Source organism: Esox lucius, chromosome 14, assembly GCF_011004845.1.
Source record: "Esox lucius isolate fEsoLuc1 chromosome 14, fEsoLuc1.pri, whole genome shotgun sequence".
Taxonomy (NCBI): Eukaryota; Metazoa; Chordata; class Actinopteri; order Esociformes; family Esocidae; genus Esox; species Esox lucius.
The window spans coordinates 29,570,256-29,587,233 of NC_047582.1; the positions used below are offsets into that span (position 1 = coordinate 29,570,256).

The 16,978-nt window shown below is 46.1% G+C and overlaps 1 protein-coding gene across 7 annotated transcripts in view; it reads right to left on the reverse strand.

Moving 5' to 3' along the window:
- Window positions 1–523: 523 nt before the first annotated feature.
- dennd1a (DENN/MADD domain containing 1A) overlaps window positions 524–16,978 on the reverse strand; it is a 93,164-nt gene continuing 76,709 nt past the window's right edge. For 2 of the 7 annotated variants that reach the window (XM_010889677.3, XM_010889675.3), the window contains 11 exons: window positions 14,304–14,405; window positions 14,104–14,191; window positions 13,616–13,656; window positions 13,339–13,410; window positions 13,109–13,165; window positions 12,338–12,499; window positions 9,675–9,737; window positions 6,306–6,376; window positions 5,261–5,398; window positions 4,368–4,611; window positions 524–4,094 (listed from right to left, as the gene is read on the reverse strand). In XM_010889677.3, the coding sequence (XP_010887979.2) occupies window positions 2,976–4,094; window positions 4,368–4,611; window positions 5,261–5,398; window positions 6,306–6,376; window positions 9,675–9,737; window positions 12,338–12,499; window positions 13,109–13,165; window positions 13,339–13,410; window positions 13,616–13,656; window positions 14,104–14,191; window positions 14,304–14,405 (2,157 nt within the window). In that variant the 3' untranslated portion in view covers window positions 524–2,975. Of the gene's footprint in view, window positions 4,095–4,367; window positions 4,612–4,802; window positions 5,399–5,673; window positions 6,377–9,674; window positions 9,738–12,337; window positions 12,500–13,108; window positions 13,166–13,338; window positions 13,411–13,615; window positions 13,657–14,103; window positions 14,192–14,303; window positions 14,406–16,978 lie in introns of those variants that run through there. The other 5 variants (XM_010889676.3, XM_020053327.2, XR_002197809.2 and 2 more) reach the window with 5 other exon arrangements.

Below are 16,978 nucleotides of genomic sequence, written 5' to 3' on the forward strand. Positions count from 1 at the left end.
GGGTTTTGCAGTTTACAATAGCCTAGCCTTCAGCTCAGTCTAGCCTTGCTGAACGAAGTGCTGTACATGCAAATTCATGCATACAGAATAAACACTGTGAGGCACAACAATAAAATACCTATGTATCTGGGTCTTGCTGCTCATCTGATCCAAATGGTCAGCCTGCCAACCTGAACTTCACAGATTTTAGAACCCAATTTATTAACATACTTTCCAAAATCAAGGATCAAATCAATAGGGGTCAAAGTTTTTGAAGAACTATGTTAGAGGGCTGCAGGCATTGGACTAGAACAAGATACTACACTGAGAATGTGTGGTGAAGGACAGATATACTAATCAGCACACTGTATTCAGTAAACTGAGCAGATCACACTATAGATCCAATGACAGTTAATGAGAGACACATTGTTAGAACATCAAATGGAGTCAAATTTAAACAGAACCTTTCGTAAATGACAGGTAACCAATCACAACCAGTAGTAGCACCAGCAGGGCTGAAGAAGTGAGTCGATGAAGCTGGGAATCGTGTGACTGCTCTTTTTAATTGAGAGATACCTAAATGGGAGAACTTGACAGACAATAAAACAAAACAACCAAATAAATAAAAAAAAGTTATCAATACTATGAAAGCTGATTTTTTTTTTAATTGAGAAGGGAGGGGAAGTTGAGAGGCGGTCAAAGTAAGCAGCTAATATGCCCACCCATGACTCTTTCAATGTAGCTGTAGATTGAAAACACCATGGAGACCGTAAGGCAGACTGAATGTTCAGTGATTCAATTATCACTGTGCCACAGTCTTGGACTGTGAGGGATATTTAATTTAACGCATTCTTAAAGAGGATCTTGTTTTATTGAAAGTAACCACAGCCGTCCATACACAAAAACCATACAGGGAGGAAACATCTGAAGTTACTGTTTTTAACAGAGTTCAAGCTTTTAAGAAACACTGAAATCTCATGTGTTATTATTTTCATTATAACTGAGTGATAATGGGGTTAGTGCTGTACTGTACTATTGACTCTAGGCTCTGCTAGAATCAAGGTTACTTTAAACATAAATACAATTAATCTTACTTTTACATTCATTATTGACATTTGGGTAATGTATGTCTAGCTAATCAATATGCCAATAACACTGTGCTTAACAGAAAAGTCTTAGATTAACTTTTCAAAGCTTATTGACAAAAAAATTGAATGGTACATTTTATGTATAGATACTGCAGTACATATTAATCAGTGCCTTAAAGATGAAATGTTTTGCCTTTCAACCAGTATAAAAGTACAAACCATTTCAGCATGGACTGAGAAAGTCTTGAAATGTCAGCTAACACATTGATCCTGGTTTGTAAAGTACCCCAGAAATTCAATAGAACATATTTTTTCTAACAAGCTGCTGGGAACGGATGGGATGAAACTGCTAAAAATGTCAGTCAGATTTGCATGTGGGGTGTTTCGAAAGACAACACTTTTTGAATGAATCTTTAATCAGTCGCACATGATACATCTCCCCTCTAAACACAAAGCAGAGGCCAACAGTTTTTCCACAGACATCGTTAGACGTGATTTGCTCTGCAGCCTCACTGATATTCCACCACACAGCAAGCCTAGTGTTGTGTTGTTAGTGTTGGTATGTTGGAGTACTCCCAACTGTTAGCCCAGCCTGACAGATCGTCCGATTGGCCAGGCGGTGGGTTCTACCTGAAGCAGCTCTCCGGAGAAATGCTCGACAGTGTCACAAGCCAGTGTCGTCTTAGCTCGTGGCGAGGTTCCTGATTTAAGTCTATTTGATCGAAACAGAAGTGCTCGGGCAATCGATTTGTAATGCCCGCCGACAACTGTACCCATTTTATCAGTACCCATTTTAAACTCTTGCACATTACAGTAGCAGCACACTGAGCAGGCAGCCAGAGATTCAGTAGTAGGTGATCACTGTAACACAGAAAACATGGTAACACAAGAAAAAGGCCAAAATCAAAAAAGGGGCAAAAGGAAATACACTGGATGAGTTTAAATCTCACACATAACTGGCCCAACACTGGGTGGTCTCTATATTTACTCCCTACTACATAGGTTACAATCATAGGTTCTTGAAGTTTCACCAACTAGCAAATCTTTCCACTTAAAGATCACAGTTACTGGCGTGACGAAATCAGAAATGTCCATCTTAAGGTCCAGAACCAACCATGGTATGTTCTGGCGGATTTGATTCAGTCAATGAGTACAGTCCACTGGTTTATACAGAGGTCCAGACAAACAAAAATATGTATATTTTGAGTGTTTCCTAAAACAAATTGCTTAGCATGACATCTAGGGTAGATGGACTGACTGCTAGCGATGCACAACAGATTGGACTATAAAGCTGCTAAGCTTGGAATTCCACAAACGCAGATAAGTAGCTACTCTAACGATTAGCGTTACCATTGTAGCGACTGAGACGGTTAACAGTTTCTGAGACATGATAGCCTTTTAGTTACTGGTAACAGGTTAGATTCAATAGGCGTTTCTGAGGCCATATGCCTTCCAGTTTTAGCTAAGCTAATGACTAAGTGAAGGCATTTAACACAGCTAACAACAAGGGATAATGTGCAAGAGAGCGCTAGCTTGGGCTGTACACGACTGACCTGTCAGAATGAAGAAAGCCCAGGTTAAGAGTCCCGTTCCTGGCTACAGGACAAGAGGGAGAGAGAGATACAGAGAGAGAGAGAGAGACAGAAAAAAGACAGTGGTAGAGAGACAAAGAGAAAGTTATAGAGAAAGTGAAATAAGGAGGTTTAAACTCCCACATAGAGCACAGAGAGAAACTGACTTGTCCATGTGACTGGGGAGGGAACAGCACGGAACCCAGCCTCTTCATTGGTCGCCTGACAGACTTTGTTCCTCATTGGTCAGCAGCATAAGCTGGTGCAGGGAAAGAGGTGAATAACACAAAGCCCCTAAGTAGAAAGTCAGGGGAGTGGGCGGGGGGGATAGGGGGTCTTAGTCGAAAGTCTCCCACTTCCCACGAAGTTCCTCCACCTTCTTTTTAGGCGGTGCAACAGCTGGCTTAGCCATGGCCAGCAGATCCCCAAAGGGGTCCTGAGAGTCAATCGAGTCCTCTGCAGCGCTGGGGGGCTTTGGCAGTACCCTGGGGGCAGGGCTAAGGGTGGGGGCAGACGGAGAGTCCAGCAGGCTGGAGATAGCATGGTGGCTGCCTGAGGAGGTGAGGGGAGGACCGCCATGACCGGGGAGGGGGAGTCGCATGGAGCCCATCCCCGTGGGGAGGGCGGACCCGATGGGGGAGGACAGTCTGTAGAGCCCCGGCATCGTGGAAAAAGGGTGAGTGGGAAGACCCTGGGGGGAGGGGTGGAAATAGGCAGCCGCCGGAGGCCCGTAGACACCCCCGCCGAACGGATTTCCTGCCACGGTGGGCGAGTAGTGTCTGTGGGCGGGGTAGCCGAGCGGCGGCGTGAAGGGGTTGAGGGTCGTGTGTTGGCGGAAGGGGGGCAGGCTCTGGGGGTAGGGCCGCGGTGGTAGTAGCGGTCGGGGGCCTGGCGGGGCGGCAGCGGGCTGGGACTCAGGCCCCTCCCCTGCCAGGGCGGGGTTCGTGGCGGTGGTCTGAGTGGGGTTGTTCAGGGGGTCCAGAAGGCTGAGCAGATCCACATCCTCCCCGTCGTTCACCTCCCTCTTAGTGGGCTGCAGAATCAGGTCCCCCCCCATCCCCAGGGCCTGCCTGAATTCCTGCCCCCCCGCCGTGGTGCCCCCACCGTCCCCCGGCTTGGTCCGAGGCTGGGGCACCGGTGGGACACCCAAGACCTTACCGGGCTCCGGTGTCCTCCTCCCCTGAGGGCGGGGAATGGTGATGCAGCCCCCCTGGCCGGGGGCGCTGGAGGGATCCGTCCGCTCGGGGAACCCAGGGCCGAAACACTCCCGACTGGGAGGCTGTGGCTCCTCGAGCTCAGGGGGGGGCACAGACAGGGGCCGGTCCCAGTTGGAAGACGGCCGGTCAGCCGAAGACATGTCGTCCTGCCCGTGCACGCTCCACATCTTGTTGTAGGGGTGGGCGTGCTTCAGGCCCGGCAGGGTGCGGGTGCGTTCACTGCCACTCAGGTCCATCCGCTGCACAGGGGAAGACCAGACAAACGGCTGATGACCACCTGACCGAGTGCCCTGTACCCTGGCAACTCTGACCCGAGTTACACATTTCAATTCCATTCTGAGAGGTTTCATAATTTTAGTTGGTTTCATAATTTTCAAAATTGGTTTGAATGGAATTAGCCTTCCATTGAAATTCCAATTGCGCTACCTAGGCCGGTCTAGGCATCAAAAAACTGGGGCACTGAACTATATAACCAGGTCTGGGTCGGTCCCTTGCCAGGTGACCACTATTACCTGGTAGGTGAATTTCTGTTGCTCCTGGGGGTCTTTGGGTGTCCGGAGGTCCTCCAAGCTCTTGGCCAGGCCGAGCTGCTGTCCATCAGGCTCGTCCAAACAGCTAAACATCTCCCCCAACAGGTTGATGTCAGCAAACTTCTCCATCACTGGACTGGGTGGAGCCGTGTAGGAGGGGCCACCGACAGGATCCTCCGCCTCCTCCACAAACTCTGCCTCCTTCAAGGAGCGGTAAGGCTGTGGCCTGTCGGGCGGATTGTTCCTTCAGTTTCATGGAAGCGTGCACGCACACAATTAACACGTTCGCACGCTATAGAGTCGACTGCTGCCGAGATGCTCTAGCAATTAAACTGTACTGCTAACACACAAATTTCAAATAGCTACATTGCATTTAAGCAGGAAGGCACATGGGGGTGTCGTATGTGGGCAATATACCGCGGTTATGTCGGCTTATAGCTGTTCTTAGGGACGATGCATATCGACGATGTACCACTCCCCCTGTGATGCCTGATTGCAATTATAAACTGGTTACTGACCCTCCATGATGGTTAAAAAGACATGTTATGTCATATGGCTTTAAAGCAATTCAAAATTCTAAATTAAAACCACACAGTTTATAATAGCAATTCAGTAATTTAGCCAACGCTCTCAACCAGCTTTTAGCGACATGATAAGCTATGAGTGCATAAGACAAAAGGAGCAGAATTAGTTAAGAAAGACGGACCGCCGATTATAATGCAGAAAGCAAAAATAGATCTCAGCCAACTGGAAAACCCAAGGAAGACGGGCGGATCGGACGCCCAATCATGCTTCGAGCCAGGCAGAGGTGAGCCAATCGAAGAGGTCCAACACAGTGAAGCGTGAGCATTATAATTGGAAGAAGTCTAGCATACAGGGGTGACCATTCGAAGGGGGCAGAGAAGAGAAAGTTCTCGGGGAAGCCGGCGATGGAGTCGTCGTCATGCTGTAGCTCGTCGCCGGATGAGTCCTCAGACAGAAAGACTGTGTAGTGACGGGCAGGGCGGGTACAACTGGGGGAGCCGGAGAAGAGAGAGAAAAGGAAGAGAAAAGGAAAAGAGAGAAGAAAGGAGGGAGTTAGGAGAGGGAGCGAAGGACGAACACACACACACAGAAAGAGAAACGGTTGAGAAGTGATCATCATGAGAATACGGTTGTAAACTGAAAGACATGGAATTGGGATGCATTTGGTTGTCATGGGGATGCAGGGAAGGGAGAGATCACTCGGTAAGAGAGAAGGGCCGGTGGCGGATGACATGGTTTTCATTGATAAAAACATGAATTCAACAAGTTTTTAGTCTGGAACTTTAATTTATTATCAATGTGCAGCAGAGGCCACAAGAGGGCAGTAAGCAACTTCAGATTTCACCAACAATCGCTCTTTGTGTAGAGCGATTGCCCTTCAAATCCAGCAGTAACCAAATGGCCACAAAAACCCATGTCAACATGACACAACCCAACAAAAATACAGTCCCATAATTTCTCTATAAGACAATGTTGAAGCAGCACTAAACTAGTAACCAAGCCCACCACTAAAAGTAGCCAAAATAAAATACTTGATTGAACCTTACCACCATTTTATTCATAAACATCCACTAGATTAACTAAAAACCCAGAAGAACTGAGGTGGAACTTAAAGTGTAAGGAATGCTAATTAGTGTCACATTACACCAGTTTGGACGGTCTGGGTACACCACGGATGTGGATTTAATGCAGCTGTCATTTTCTGAACATTAGTGTTTTCTGACCTCCTGGACAGACAGTGGCTGTGCAGGCAGGAGCTCCTTCAGGGCCGAACCGTGAACCGTTCATTATACAACCTGTATAATGTCGCAGTTGGAGTGTTTTATTAGGAACTCCGTAATGTCCGTGATGCGGGAGAGTGTGTTCAGAGTGTTCTACGTGGCTAGATGGTCTTACTGGTCAGGGCTGCTGTCCAGGCCTACGTTGCTGCGGGGTCTCTTGGCCACCAGTGGCCGGGGTGGACGGGCCTGCAGGAACAAATAACATTTTTAGGGGGAGAATTTTTCAATTCAGCCTGAGGCAAGCTAGACTAACAGGCAGGACGGTCCTAAGACATACAGCCGTATGTCAATATTAGGTAACAGACAAAATGTCGTAATCGCACTGCTTAGGAAGTGACCCCGAAAAACTGCACAGGATCAGACATGTCATTACAAAGCGACCCTATAGCTAGCACCTGAGACCAGCTGGGGTCAGATGAGATCATGGGGTTCATTGAGAGCTCAGGAGTCAAAGGTCATTGGGTCTTTCTAGCTGCCCTTATGCCCAATCCAGGGGTCAAACTAACTCAGAGGAGAACCACAGTGCTAATTACTGTGTGTGTGTGTGTGTGTGTGTGTGTGTGTAGAACAGATTAAGAATATTTGGAACAACGTTGAGTGTGAGGAGAGAAGGGAGTAGTGTGAACAGTGAAAGGAGTTCTTCATTCTGAACCAGCGTGATCATGGGGGGGTTGTGTGTGTGTCAGGAGGAGACATCATGTTTCACAACATCTTATGTATACCTACAAAACCGAAAAAAATTTGAGTTGTGCCACAACTGTTAGGGTGACTGTGACATTCCTCACTGAGTAAGCTCCAGGACCTACATTACAGTGTCTATTAACTCTGTAAAGCGTCTATTACCTCTGTAAAGCGTCTATTACCTCTGTAAAGCGTCTATTACCTCTGTAAAGCATCTATTACCTCTGTAAAGCATCTATAACCTCTGTAAAGCATCTATTACCTCTGTAAAGCATCTATTACCTCTGTAAAGCATCTATTACCTCTGTAAAGCATCTATTACCTCTGTAAAGCATATATTACCTCTGTAAGGCATCTATTACCTCTGTAAGGCATCTATTACCTCTATAAGGCATCTATTACCTCTAAGGCATTTATTAACTCTGTACAGTGTCTATTAACTCTATAAAGCATGTTGACAGAAAACAAGCTGATTCCTTTCAGTTTAAACAACATATATTACCAAAAGACATTGAAGACAGCTTGAAAAGACATTTAAAACAGATATTTGGTCAAAAATACGTCTTTTGAACTGCTCCTGGCCACCGTGATGGATATTAGAGGATCATGCAGTAAAAGCAGGAAGACGTTGTAGCAGACAAACCACACACTCCCCTATGGAGCTACGACCTTTAACCCTATAACAGGACATACATACAGCGTGGAGGCGTTTGTTCCCGCCAGGCGCAAACACATGTAATTCAACGAGTCACGGAGCCTTTGTTAAATGCGTGAACGCTGGGACAAAGTGCGAGCATGTGAAGCAGACAGGACACCGTGAAGAGGAACGTCACCATAGCTCCAGAGAGGAAGCCCAGGCCAGTGGCACTGATTCACAGAGAGACTCAGCAGCCATGTGGTTTAGTAACTGTTAGAGATCAGTGCTCTACTGCTCAGTGAAGACGGCACACCCGCCACACGCAGTAATGCACAAACACACTCAAACGCACGCTCACTCACACACACACACATACTTTACATACAGTTGTGCTCATAAGTTTGGCAGAAATTGTGAAATTTGGACATTGATTTTGAAAGTTTTACTGATCATGCAAAAAAACTAATTCATTTAAGGTTAGTGATCATATGAAGCCATTTATTATCACATAGTTGTTTGGCTCCTTTTGAAATCATAATGATAACAGAAATCACCCAAATGGCCCTGATCAAAAGTTTACATATCCTTGAATGTTTGGCCTTGTTACAGACACACAAGGTGACACACACAGGTGAAAATGGCAATTAAAGGGGAATTTCCCACACCTGTGGCTTTTTATATTGCAATTAATGTCTGTGTATGAATAGCCAATGAGTTTGTTAGCTCACATGTGGATGCACTGAGCAGGCTAGATACTGAGCCATGGGGAGCAGAAAAGAACTGTCAAAAGACCTGCGTAACAATATAAAAAGATATCAAAAGCCTTGCAAATGTCAGTGCTGTTCAATCACTTAATAAGAAGTGAAACATTTGGGTATTTCTTGATACCAAGCCAAGGTCAGGTACACCAAGAAAGATTTCAGCCAAAACTGTCAGAAGAATTGTTCGGGATACAAAGAAAAACCCACAGGTAACCTGAGGAGAAATACAGGTTGCTCTGGAAAAAGACAGTGTGGTTGTTTCAAGGAGCACAATACGACGATACTTGAACAAAAAGGAGCTGCATGGTTGAGTTGCCAGAAAGAAGCCGTTACTGCGCCAATGCCATAAAAAAGCCTGGTAACAATATGCCTGACAACACCTTGACACACCTCACTGTAATTTGGAGTGACGAGACCAAAATAGAGCTTCATGGTCAAAACCATAAGCGCTATGTTTGGAGAGAGGTCAGCAAGGCCTATAGTGAACAGAATACCATCCCCACTGTGAAGCATGGTGGTGGCTCACTGATGTTTTGGGGGGGGAGTAAGCTCTGATGGCAAGATGAATGCAGCATGTTATCAGAACATACTGGCAGACAATTTGCATTCTTCTGCACGAAAGCTGCGCATGGGATGCTCTTGGACTTTCCAGCACGACAATGACCCTAAACACAAGGCCAAGTTGACCCTCCAGTGGTTAACGCAGAAAAAGGTGAAGGTTCTGGAGTGGCCATCACAGTCTCCTGACCATAATATCATCGTGCCACTCTGGGGAGATCTCAAACTTGTGGTTCATCCAAGATGACCAAAGACTTTGCATGACCTGGAGGCATTTTGCCAAGACGAATGGGCAGCTATACCACCTGCAAGAATTCAGGGCCTTATAGACAACTATTACAAAAGACTGCATGTTGTCATTGATGCTTAAGGGGGCAATATACAATATTAAGAACTGAGGGTATGTAGACTTTTGAACAGGGGTCAGTTCATATTTTTCTTTTCATAATTGTGCCATTCTGTTATGACCTACAGTTGAATGTGAATCCCATAAGAAATAAAAGACGTGTTTTGCCTGCTCACTCATGTTTTTTTTTTTACAAATGGTATATATATTACCAATTCTCCAAGGGTATGCAAACTTTTGATCTCAACTGTACACTGGAGGTGACCATACACTAACAGTGAATAAAGATCCAGGCAAATGAAGTTCGGTTAAGACAATAGTCACCTGATAGTGGGAGTATGTCTGACAGCACAGCTGAACAGATGTACCATACCCGTGGAACCACAGTTACAGAGGATGGGATTCAAGAACACACACACACACACACACACACACACACACACCAAGCCATAATCAGAGGTTCCAATCCCAGAGATGGGAGGCAGAGGGGGGGGTACTCACGAGCCGCGAGTTGCCGCGTTGCAGCCTGGGAAGTGGGGGTCGTGGTGGTGGCTCTCGGAGGGGCTGTGCCAGAGACAACCAAGGGTCACACACACACACACACACACAAACACACACACACACACACACACACACAGCAATGGAGGGGCATTACTATGTACACACATTTCACAGATTTTTTTTTTCTTCAATTGACCGATCGCCAGAACGCAGTTTCCAACATTCCTTATCTAGTCAGCATCCCTACCTGACAATGTAGCACCACTGCACAATCCACACACAACCATCACACACCCATCTCACTACAACCACCTCACCACAACCCCCACACAACCAACACACTACAACCACCACCACACAACCACATCACAACCACATCCCAATCACACTACAACCACCACATTACAACTATCACATCACAACCACACTACAACCACCACATTACAACTATCACATCACAACCACACTACAACCACATCTCCCACACACCCAACATACAACAACCACACGACAACCCCCACGCACAGACACACACACCCCTCACTACACGACTATCACACACACACACACACACACACACACACACCCCCCTCACTACAGCCACCACACAACAACCACTGACATTAACCATCACATACCCACCAGACTACGACCCCCACTACTCCACTGCCCCCCTCCACACTACAACCCCCACAAACGCAACACACTACAATCACAAAACAGCCACAGCACCACAACTACAACGCAACACAACCACACGCCACTCTATAACAGCACACACGCCGTGGCTGCAAGACCTTCCCCTTACAAAGTATCAGCTAATTAACACCGTATCTCTGTAGCGGATAACAACGCCTTTCACAAATGTTTTCCTGACGGGTGGATGTGTTTGTGTGTGCGCTTGTGTGTCTGTGAGAAAAATAAGAAAGGGAGAGAATGAGTGTGTCCTAATTATTCAGAGCCCTAATGAGAGAAAGAGAGACGGATGGTTGGATGGCGCCAGGAGCAACACCTCAGCGATGTAATCCCTCCCCCACCCCCATCTCTCCTTCTATTGGTAGGAAAGGTATGGGGACCACTCCGGGGGTGACTATGGCAACATAATGAACTGTTTCCTCTGTCACAGCAATGTCAAAGCAAGCTGACTTGAAGCCCTCTGTGATCCTGGCGAAAGACCCTGAGTGACCTTGGTCCGCAAGAAATTCACACTGCAATGGTCACAGACATCGACTTTGTTCTCCGATACTTGTTTATTTCACTTCTCTACATCTGGGTTCTAGGATTCTCTTCAATATATATGTATCTTATATCAATAGTTACCCATTGATTCCAGTTTGTTCTTTTTTTTTTTAAAGCCCATAATGTAGCTTTGATGCTAGTTTGGAGATTCCAATTGGAAGTCTTTGAGGTAGACTGCATTATTCTAGATTTACCACCAGAGATCAATACACGCTAATGCGGAGTAAAAACTATAATATATATTAAATATATACAGCGGATATAAAAAGTCAACACACCCCTGTGGAAATGCCAGGTTTTTGTGATGTAAAAGAATGAAAGAGATAAATCATGTCAGACATTTTTCCACTTTTAACCTATAATGTGAACAATTCAATTTAAAAACAAACTGAAATCTTTGAGGGGGAAAATGAAAAATAGAAACCTTAAAATAACCTAGTTTAATATCACCTTTTCTTCTTGATCCACTCTAATGTTTGAAAGGGGATATTTTTTAGTGGACCGAAGCAGATTCTTTGCAGTATTTCCCTGTTCTTCGCTACATCCATACTTCCTTCCATTTTAAAAAGATATTCAGTCCCTGCTGATGAGATGCATCCCCACAGCATGATGCTGCCACCACCATGCTTCACTTTAGGGATGGTTTGTGCCAGACCTAGCACTCAGAATTTTGCTTTATCAAGCTTTACCGTGTTTGATCTGACCACAAAAAGATTCTACATTGCAGCCAGGTCACTCATGCTTTTAGATGATACTTCTGGAGAAAGGCTTCTTGGCACCCTCCAATAGAGGCCAGTGCAGAGTTCTTGACTGGTGAAGTCCTGGCCAATGAACACCATACCTCAAAGTGATTGCTGGCCTCTTTGCAGCTTCTCTCTCACAAGTCTCCTTGTTTGAGTGCTGAGTTTTGAGTGCAGTGCCTCGGTGGTCTGATGCAGCTTCCACTTCCTGATTACTGATCAAGCTGTGCTCATTGGGACATCCAAACACTTGGATACTATTCTGTACTCTTAATCCATGCATTTGTATTACTTTATCTCTAACATAGCAATGCTCTTTGCTACTCATTTTCCTTCAGATTCACATCCTGACCAATGACAATGGGGGGTTATTGGACAGAAAACGTGACAGCAACTCTTAAATTGCAAGGCACCACATTCATTCTGAAAATAATTATCCTGAACAGATTAAACCTGAGCTAATTATACCAGAACATGTTTATCCTGAACCCATTGACAGAATAAGGAGCACTGAAATAATCAGTAAATAAGGAGAGATCAAGCCGTTGTTATACACCGCTAACACTTTTGCAGACTTACGGTACAGGAGGTGCGCGCACACGACTACCCAGAAAACACCCACGACATCATAGATCCTCCAAACATATTCCCTTCCCTCCCTCCACCGTGGGCCTTTTCCCTCACCTGTCCAAAGTGCACGGTGATGGGCCGTCGTTCGTCCCAGGTACGGCCACCGTCCTTCCCATCGGCGGAGGGGGGCGACCTGGCTGTGTTGCTCTCCTCCCCGGCGCCCTGTCCCGTGCCACCGGTGCCTGCACCTGAGGAGTACCCATTCTCTGCTAGCTCCTGGAGAGGGGCACAACAAGACGGAGGAGGTTGGCATGACCGGAGGGGGTGGTGGTGGTAGTAATCCCCATGCAAAGAGAGGGGGAGGTCAACGGAGGAGGCCCTACGAGGCTATAGTGGTGGGTGGGTGGGTGGGGGCATTGTTGAGGGGCACGAGGAATAGGACAGCCAAAGCAGGGTAAAAAGAGGGCAAAACAAAATCCCAAAGAGAGGCCGATGGTTGTTAATGATCATAAGATGAAGATGACCAAGATGAAGAGGCAGAATTGCGCCAGGATAAAATATGTCCGGGTGAGAGGGTGAAATTGGAATGTCAAGTGAAGAGGGTCAACAGAGGGTTGGGTAAGGTGAAAGGTCAACAGAGGGTTGGAAAAGGTGAACATAGCGAAAGGTGACAGCCAGGTGTGGGACAGGAAACAAACGTCAACCAAAGAATTATTGCACCCATTGAATAGCAGTTTGTGTGTGTGTGTCTGCATGGAAGGTGTGGTTATCTTTTGTGTGAGTTATGTTGGATAAAGTCTGTGGTTGGGCTCAGAGACAGATTTTTTTTTTTTCCCCCATAAAAACGGAACCAAACCCAAACTCTAAAGAATGACCACTACGTACCTTTTGTTTAAGCCGACTCTTGACTTCCTTTATCCCCATCCTGGCATGATCTTTAGCCTTCAGACGGAAACACACGAGGAATTAGAAAGCAGGCTTTATCTTGGTGTCTGCTGGTGTCTGCTGTCTGGAGTCATCGGACAGAATCTACCTTCAAAGTGGCAACGGTATGCTGACTGAACGAATAAGACTGTGGGACTGTCCTGGCATAACACGGACCGACGGACACTTACAAACTTATAGACCGTTTTCATGGCCGGGTTGGCCTTCGTCCTCACGGTGTTGAAGATGGCCCCTCCCCCTTTCTGTTGGCGAGACAATCGCTGTTAGCAGTTTTAGCTGCTGATTGCTATGAATTAGCAACTGCGGCAAACAGATTGTCTTGTGACATAACAAACCAGGTCTTAATTAAAATGAACGCGGAGTAGAAATATGCTGTTTATTTCCATGTCAAATGGGTGTAATCTGAGTGTCTGTTGTTGAAAGGCTAGAAACTTCTGCAGGACCAACCTTAACGGTGAACAGCCACTGGTGATAGTTCTTGTCGCTGCCTGTGGAGTTGACACATAGGTGAGGCCTCAGGGGTGAAAGGTCAACATCATAAAACAGGAGGCATTCTACACGGTACAGACGCAGCGGTCCTCAAACAAATCTGTTCCGGGAATCATACGATCACTGTGAAAAGCTTTCAAGGACCACCTTTGTCATTACATGCAATAGATCCCAGGGTTTTCTATACCTCTACTGGGATAGCTGCGTCATGTTCACTAGGCTTTGAAAATGACACCTAATACAGAGACGATCTGTGAACCTTTTGATTACACCAGTTCAGGTAGTGGCCTGCCTGGTTTTTGAAAACAGCTTTTACACGTGCTGAAGAAAAACCTGGTTTGAGGTGGGTTTGTCTGCCAGTTTCTAAACAACGATGAAGCTTTGAACGGACCCAGTACAACGCTGTTATATGTTTGTCTAACGCATTAAAAGTCTGTTGTACACACCTGCATACTCTCCCATGTTGATCTCATCCTCGAAAACATCACTGAAGCCCTCACCGGCATTCAGCAGGTCCAGGCGGCCATCAATGAACTTCAGAGAGGAAGAAATGTTTGTTGCGTGTTCTGTTAATTCAAGTACATTGAATGTACTGTACATATTCCATTGCATCCCACTAATTCTGTGAGTGTGTGTGTGTACGTACCTGTTTGAAAAGCTGCAGTTGGATGGCATTCTGCAGGAATTGTCTCATGGCACTGGATCGGTGGGTCACAAACACGTCCTCGCTAAACGTGATTGGCTCTCCCTTAAGGTACACAAGAAATGGACCAATCAGCAAGACATAGATCCAGACAACCTGGACCAGGTTTGCAACAGAGTAGTGTTTTACAAAGGCCTTTACAGCACTGTGTTTCACGCACAGTATCATTAAGGCATTAAGTCACAGGTGTGAAAGTTATTCTGTGGTGGGGTGAAATATCACGCTCCTGCCATGTACCTGATTGACTCATTATGGTCATTAATTAGTTAGGAACTTCCCTTAAAGGAAAAACCAAAAACCTGCTGAATCTACAGCCTCCATTGAATGAGATTGACAACACTGGATTTAATCTTCACTTTCTACATACATATTTAAAGGAACACGTTGATAGAAAAGTCTAAGTTAATGTAAACCACAGTTTACAGCGTCCTTCATTTGGTGATAGAGAATGGCAGCCCATTTTTACCTGTAGAGGGCAGTGGTGTGTAAGGCAACACACAACATGACAGGGCCACTACTTGCTTGTGCCTAAGATTGTGAGCATGCATGCGTTTGTGCGTGCCTGCTGGGTGTGTATTACCAACATGATCTCACATACCATGTAAGTATTCAGTGTTTGTCCATGGGGAGATAAACGTCTGCAGGTGAAGTGAAAACTCAAGCTGTGGTTATCTGGCTCCTATTACAGTTTGTTTGCACATATTACACATGCACCCAACTTCCCTCTAAAGTTTCAGCCAATCATCATCTGGAATGTGTTTATAAAAAGAGGACCAATGAGAGAGAAAACAGGCAAGAATATTTCATAAAGAAAAAAGTTTGGGGTGTGGAGGCCGAAAGCCAGGGAGAAGATACGCATTATGCAAACATCCCATTACATCCAACTTTGGTTGAAATTCTAACATGGAAATATTACATGTAGCTTCTCTAAACATGTGTAAAAAGAGTGTCCATGCTTGCATGCTTGTTTTCTCCATCTGTACTCCTCTTTCTCCATCTCTCCCCGCCTCCCTCTACACCTCCTAACACCCCCGCCTCCCTCGACACCTCCTAACCCCTCCACCTATCAGCAGTCTGGGGAGCATCATGGTAATTAGCTGTCAATTCTGGGGGCTAATAACAGCTCAGCATTGTCCGATCGTATCACGCTATCCATACACGTTCTCTCACACACACACACACAGAGGGCGAACACACTCCATCAAACTCACTGACATTCACTCATCGTCCACGCTTGACTATGTGTCGCGCCCAAGAGACTAAACTTTAAACTAGAACCAGTGGAGGGGATGACTCTTCTCCCAGAAAAGGGGCGTTTCCCAGGGCCTAGGGGAGGGATGTTGCCCAACACGCTCGGCCGACGCCGTTACTGAGCCTGAAGGCGACATGCACAGCTGCATGCAAGCACACACACTCCTAGAGCACATCAGCCCCCTCTCCGTAAGCCCTGTAACAGAGCATGCGCGCGCGCACACACACACACACACACACACACACGTTTACTTAGCTATTCAAATGTGGACACCAAAGTTGACTGCCCTCAAACAAATCTGAATTTTACTAACCCTAACCCTTACCTTAAGCCTAACCTCAACATTACCTCAGTAATGAAACAGTTATGCCTAAACTTAACCTAGCCCTTAGGCCTAACCTTAACCGGTAACTTGCAGCCCTAATGCTTCCCCCAATTTTAACCTTTGCCCTAAACCATTCGATTAAACACTTGAGCCAAAAAGAGGGGAAAGGAAAAATGTCCCCATTAGCCACTTATTTCTGATTGAACCATAATTCGGGAAGTTCCTCTTTTATCTAGTAAAACCTGATCATAAATACACACAAACACACACACACACACACACACACTTTTCAGCACAGGTAAAAGCTGGATCACTAATGTGCCCTCATTATTCAAATCATGGGGTAACCTGCATGCAACCGTTTTGTTCCCATGACTGTGTGTGTGTGTGTGAGTGAAAAAGAGACCACCTGGCCAGGGAAAATTAGCACATTAAAAGAGCTGCCCGCTGTCCTCTAATGATTGTGTGGAGATCACATCATTACAGTAGAGATGACTGGACCCCCGGACAGAGGACAGGAGAAGGACACACCCACAGCACCCCTCATTACCTGTCTGGCTGTGTGTGTGTGTGTGTGTGTGTGTGTGTGAGATGTGTGTTTGTGGGTGTCAGCCCAGGTACCACTTCAACATTAACTAACCATCCTTCAGCTAAGTACGGCTATGTAGCGTCAGTAAAGTACGGCTATGTAGCGTCAGTAAAGTACGGCTATGTAGCGTCAGTAAAGTACGGCTATGTAGCGTCAGTAAAGTACGGCTATGTAGCGCCAGTAAAGTACGGCTACGTAGCGCCAGTTAAGTACGGCTACGTAGCGCCAGTTAAGTACGGCTACGTAGCGCCAGTTAAGTACGGCTACGTAGCGCCAGTTAAGTACGGCTACGTAGCGCCAGTTAAGTACGGCTACGTAGCGCCAGTTAAGTACGGCTACGTAGCGCCAGTTAATTTCGGCTACGTAGCGCCAGTTAAGTACGGCTACGTAGCGCCAGTTAAGTACGGCTACGTAGCGCCAGTTAAGTACGGCTACGTAGCGCCAGTTAAGTA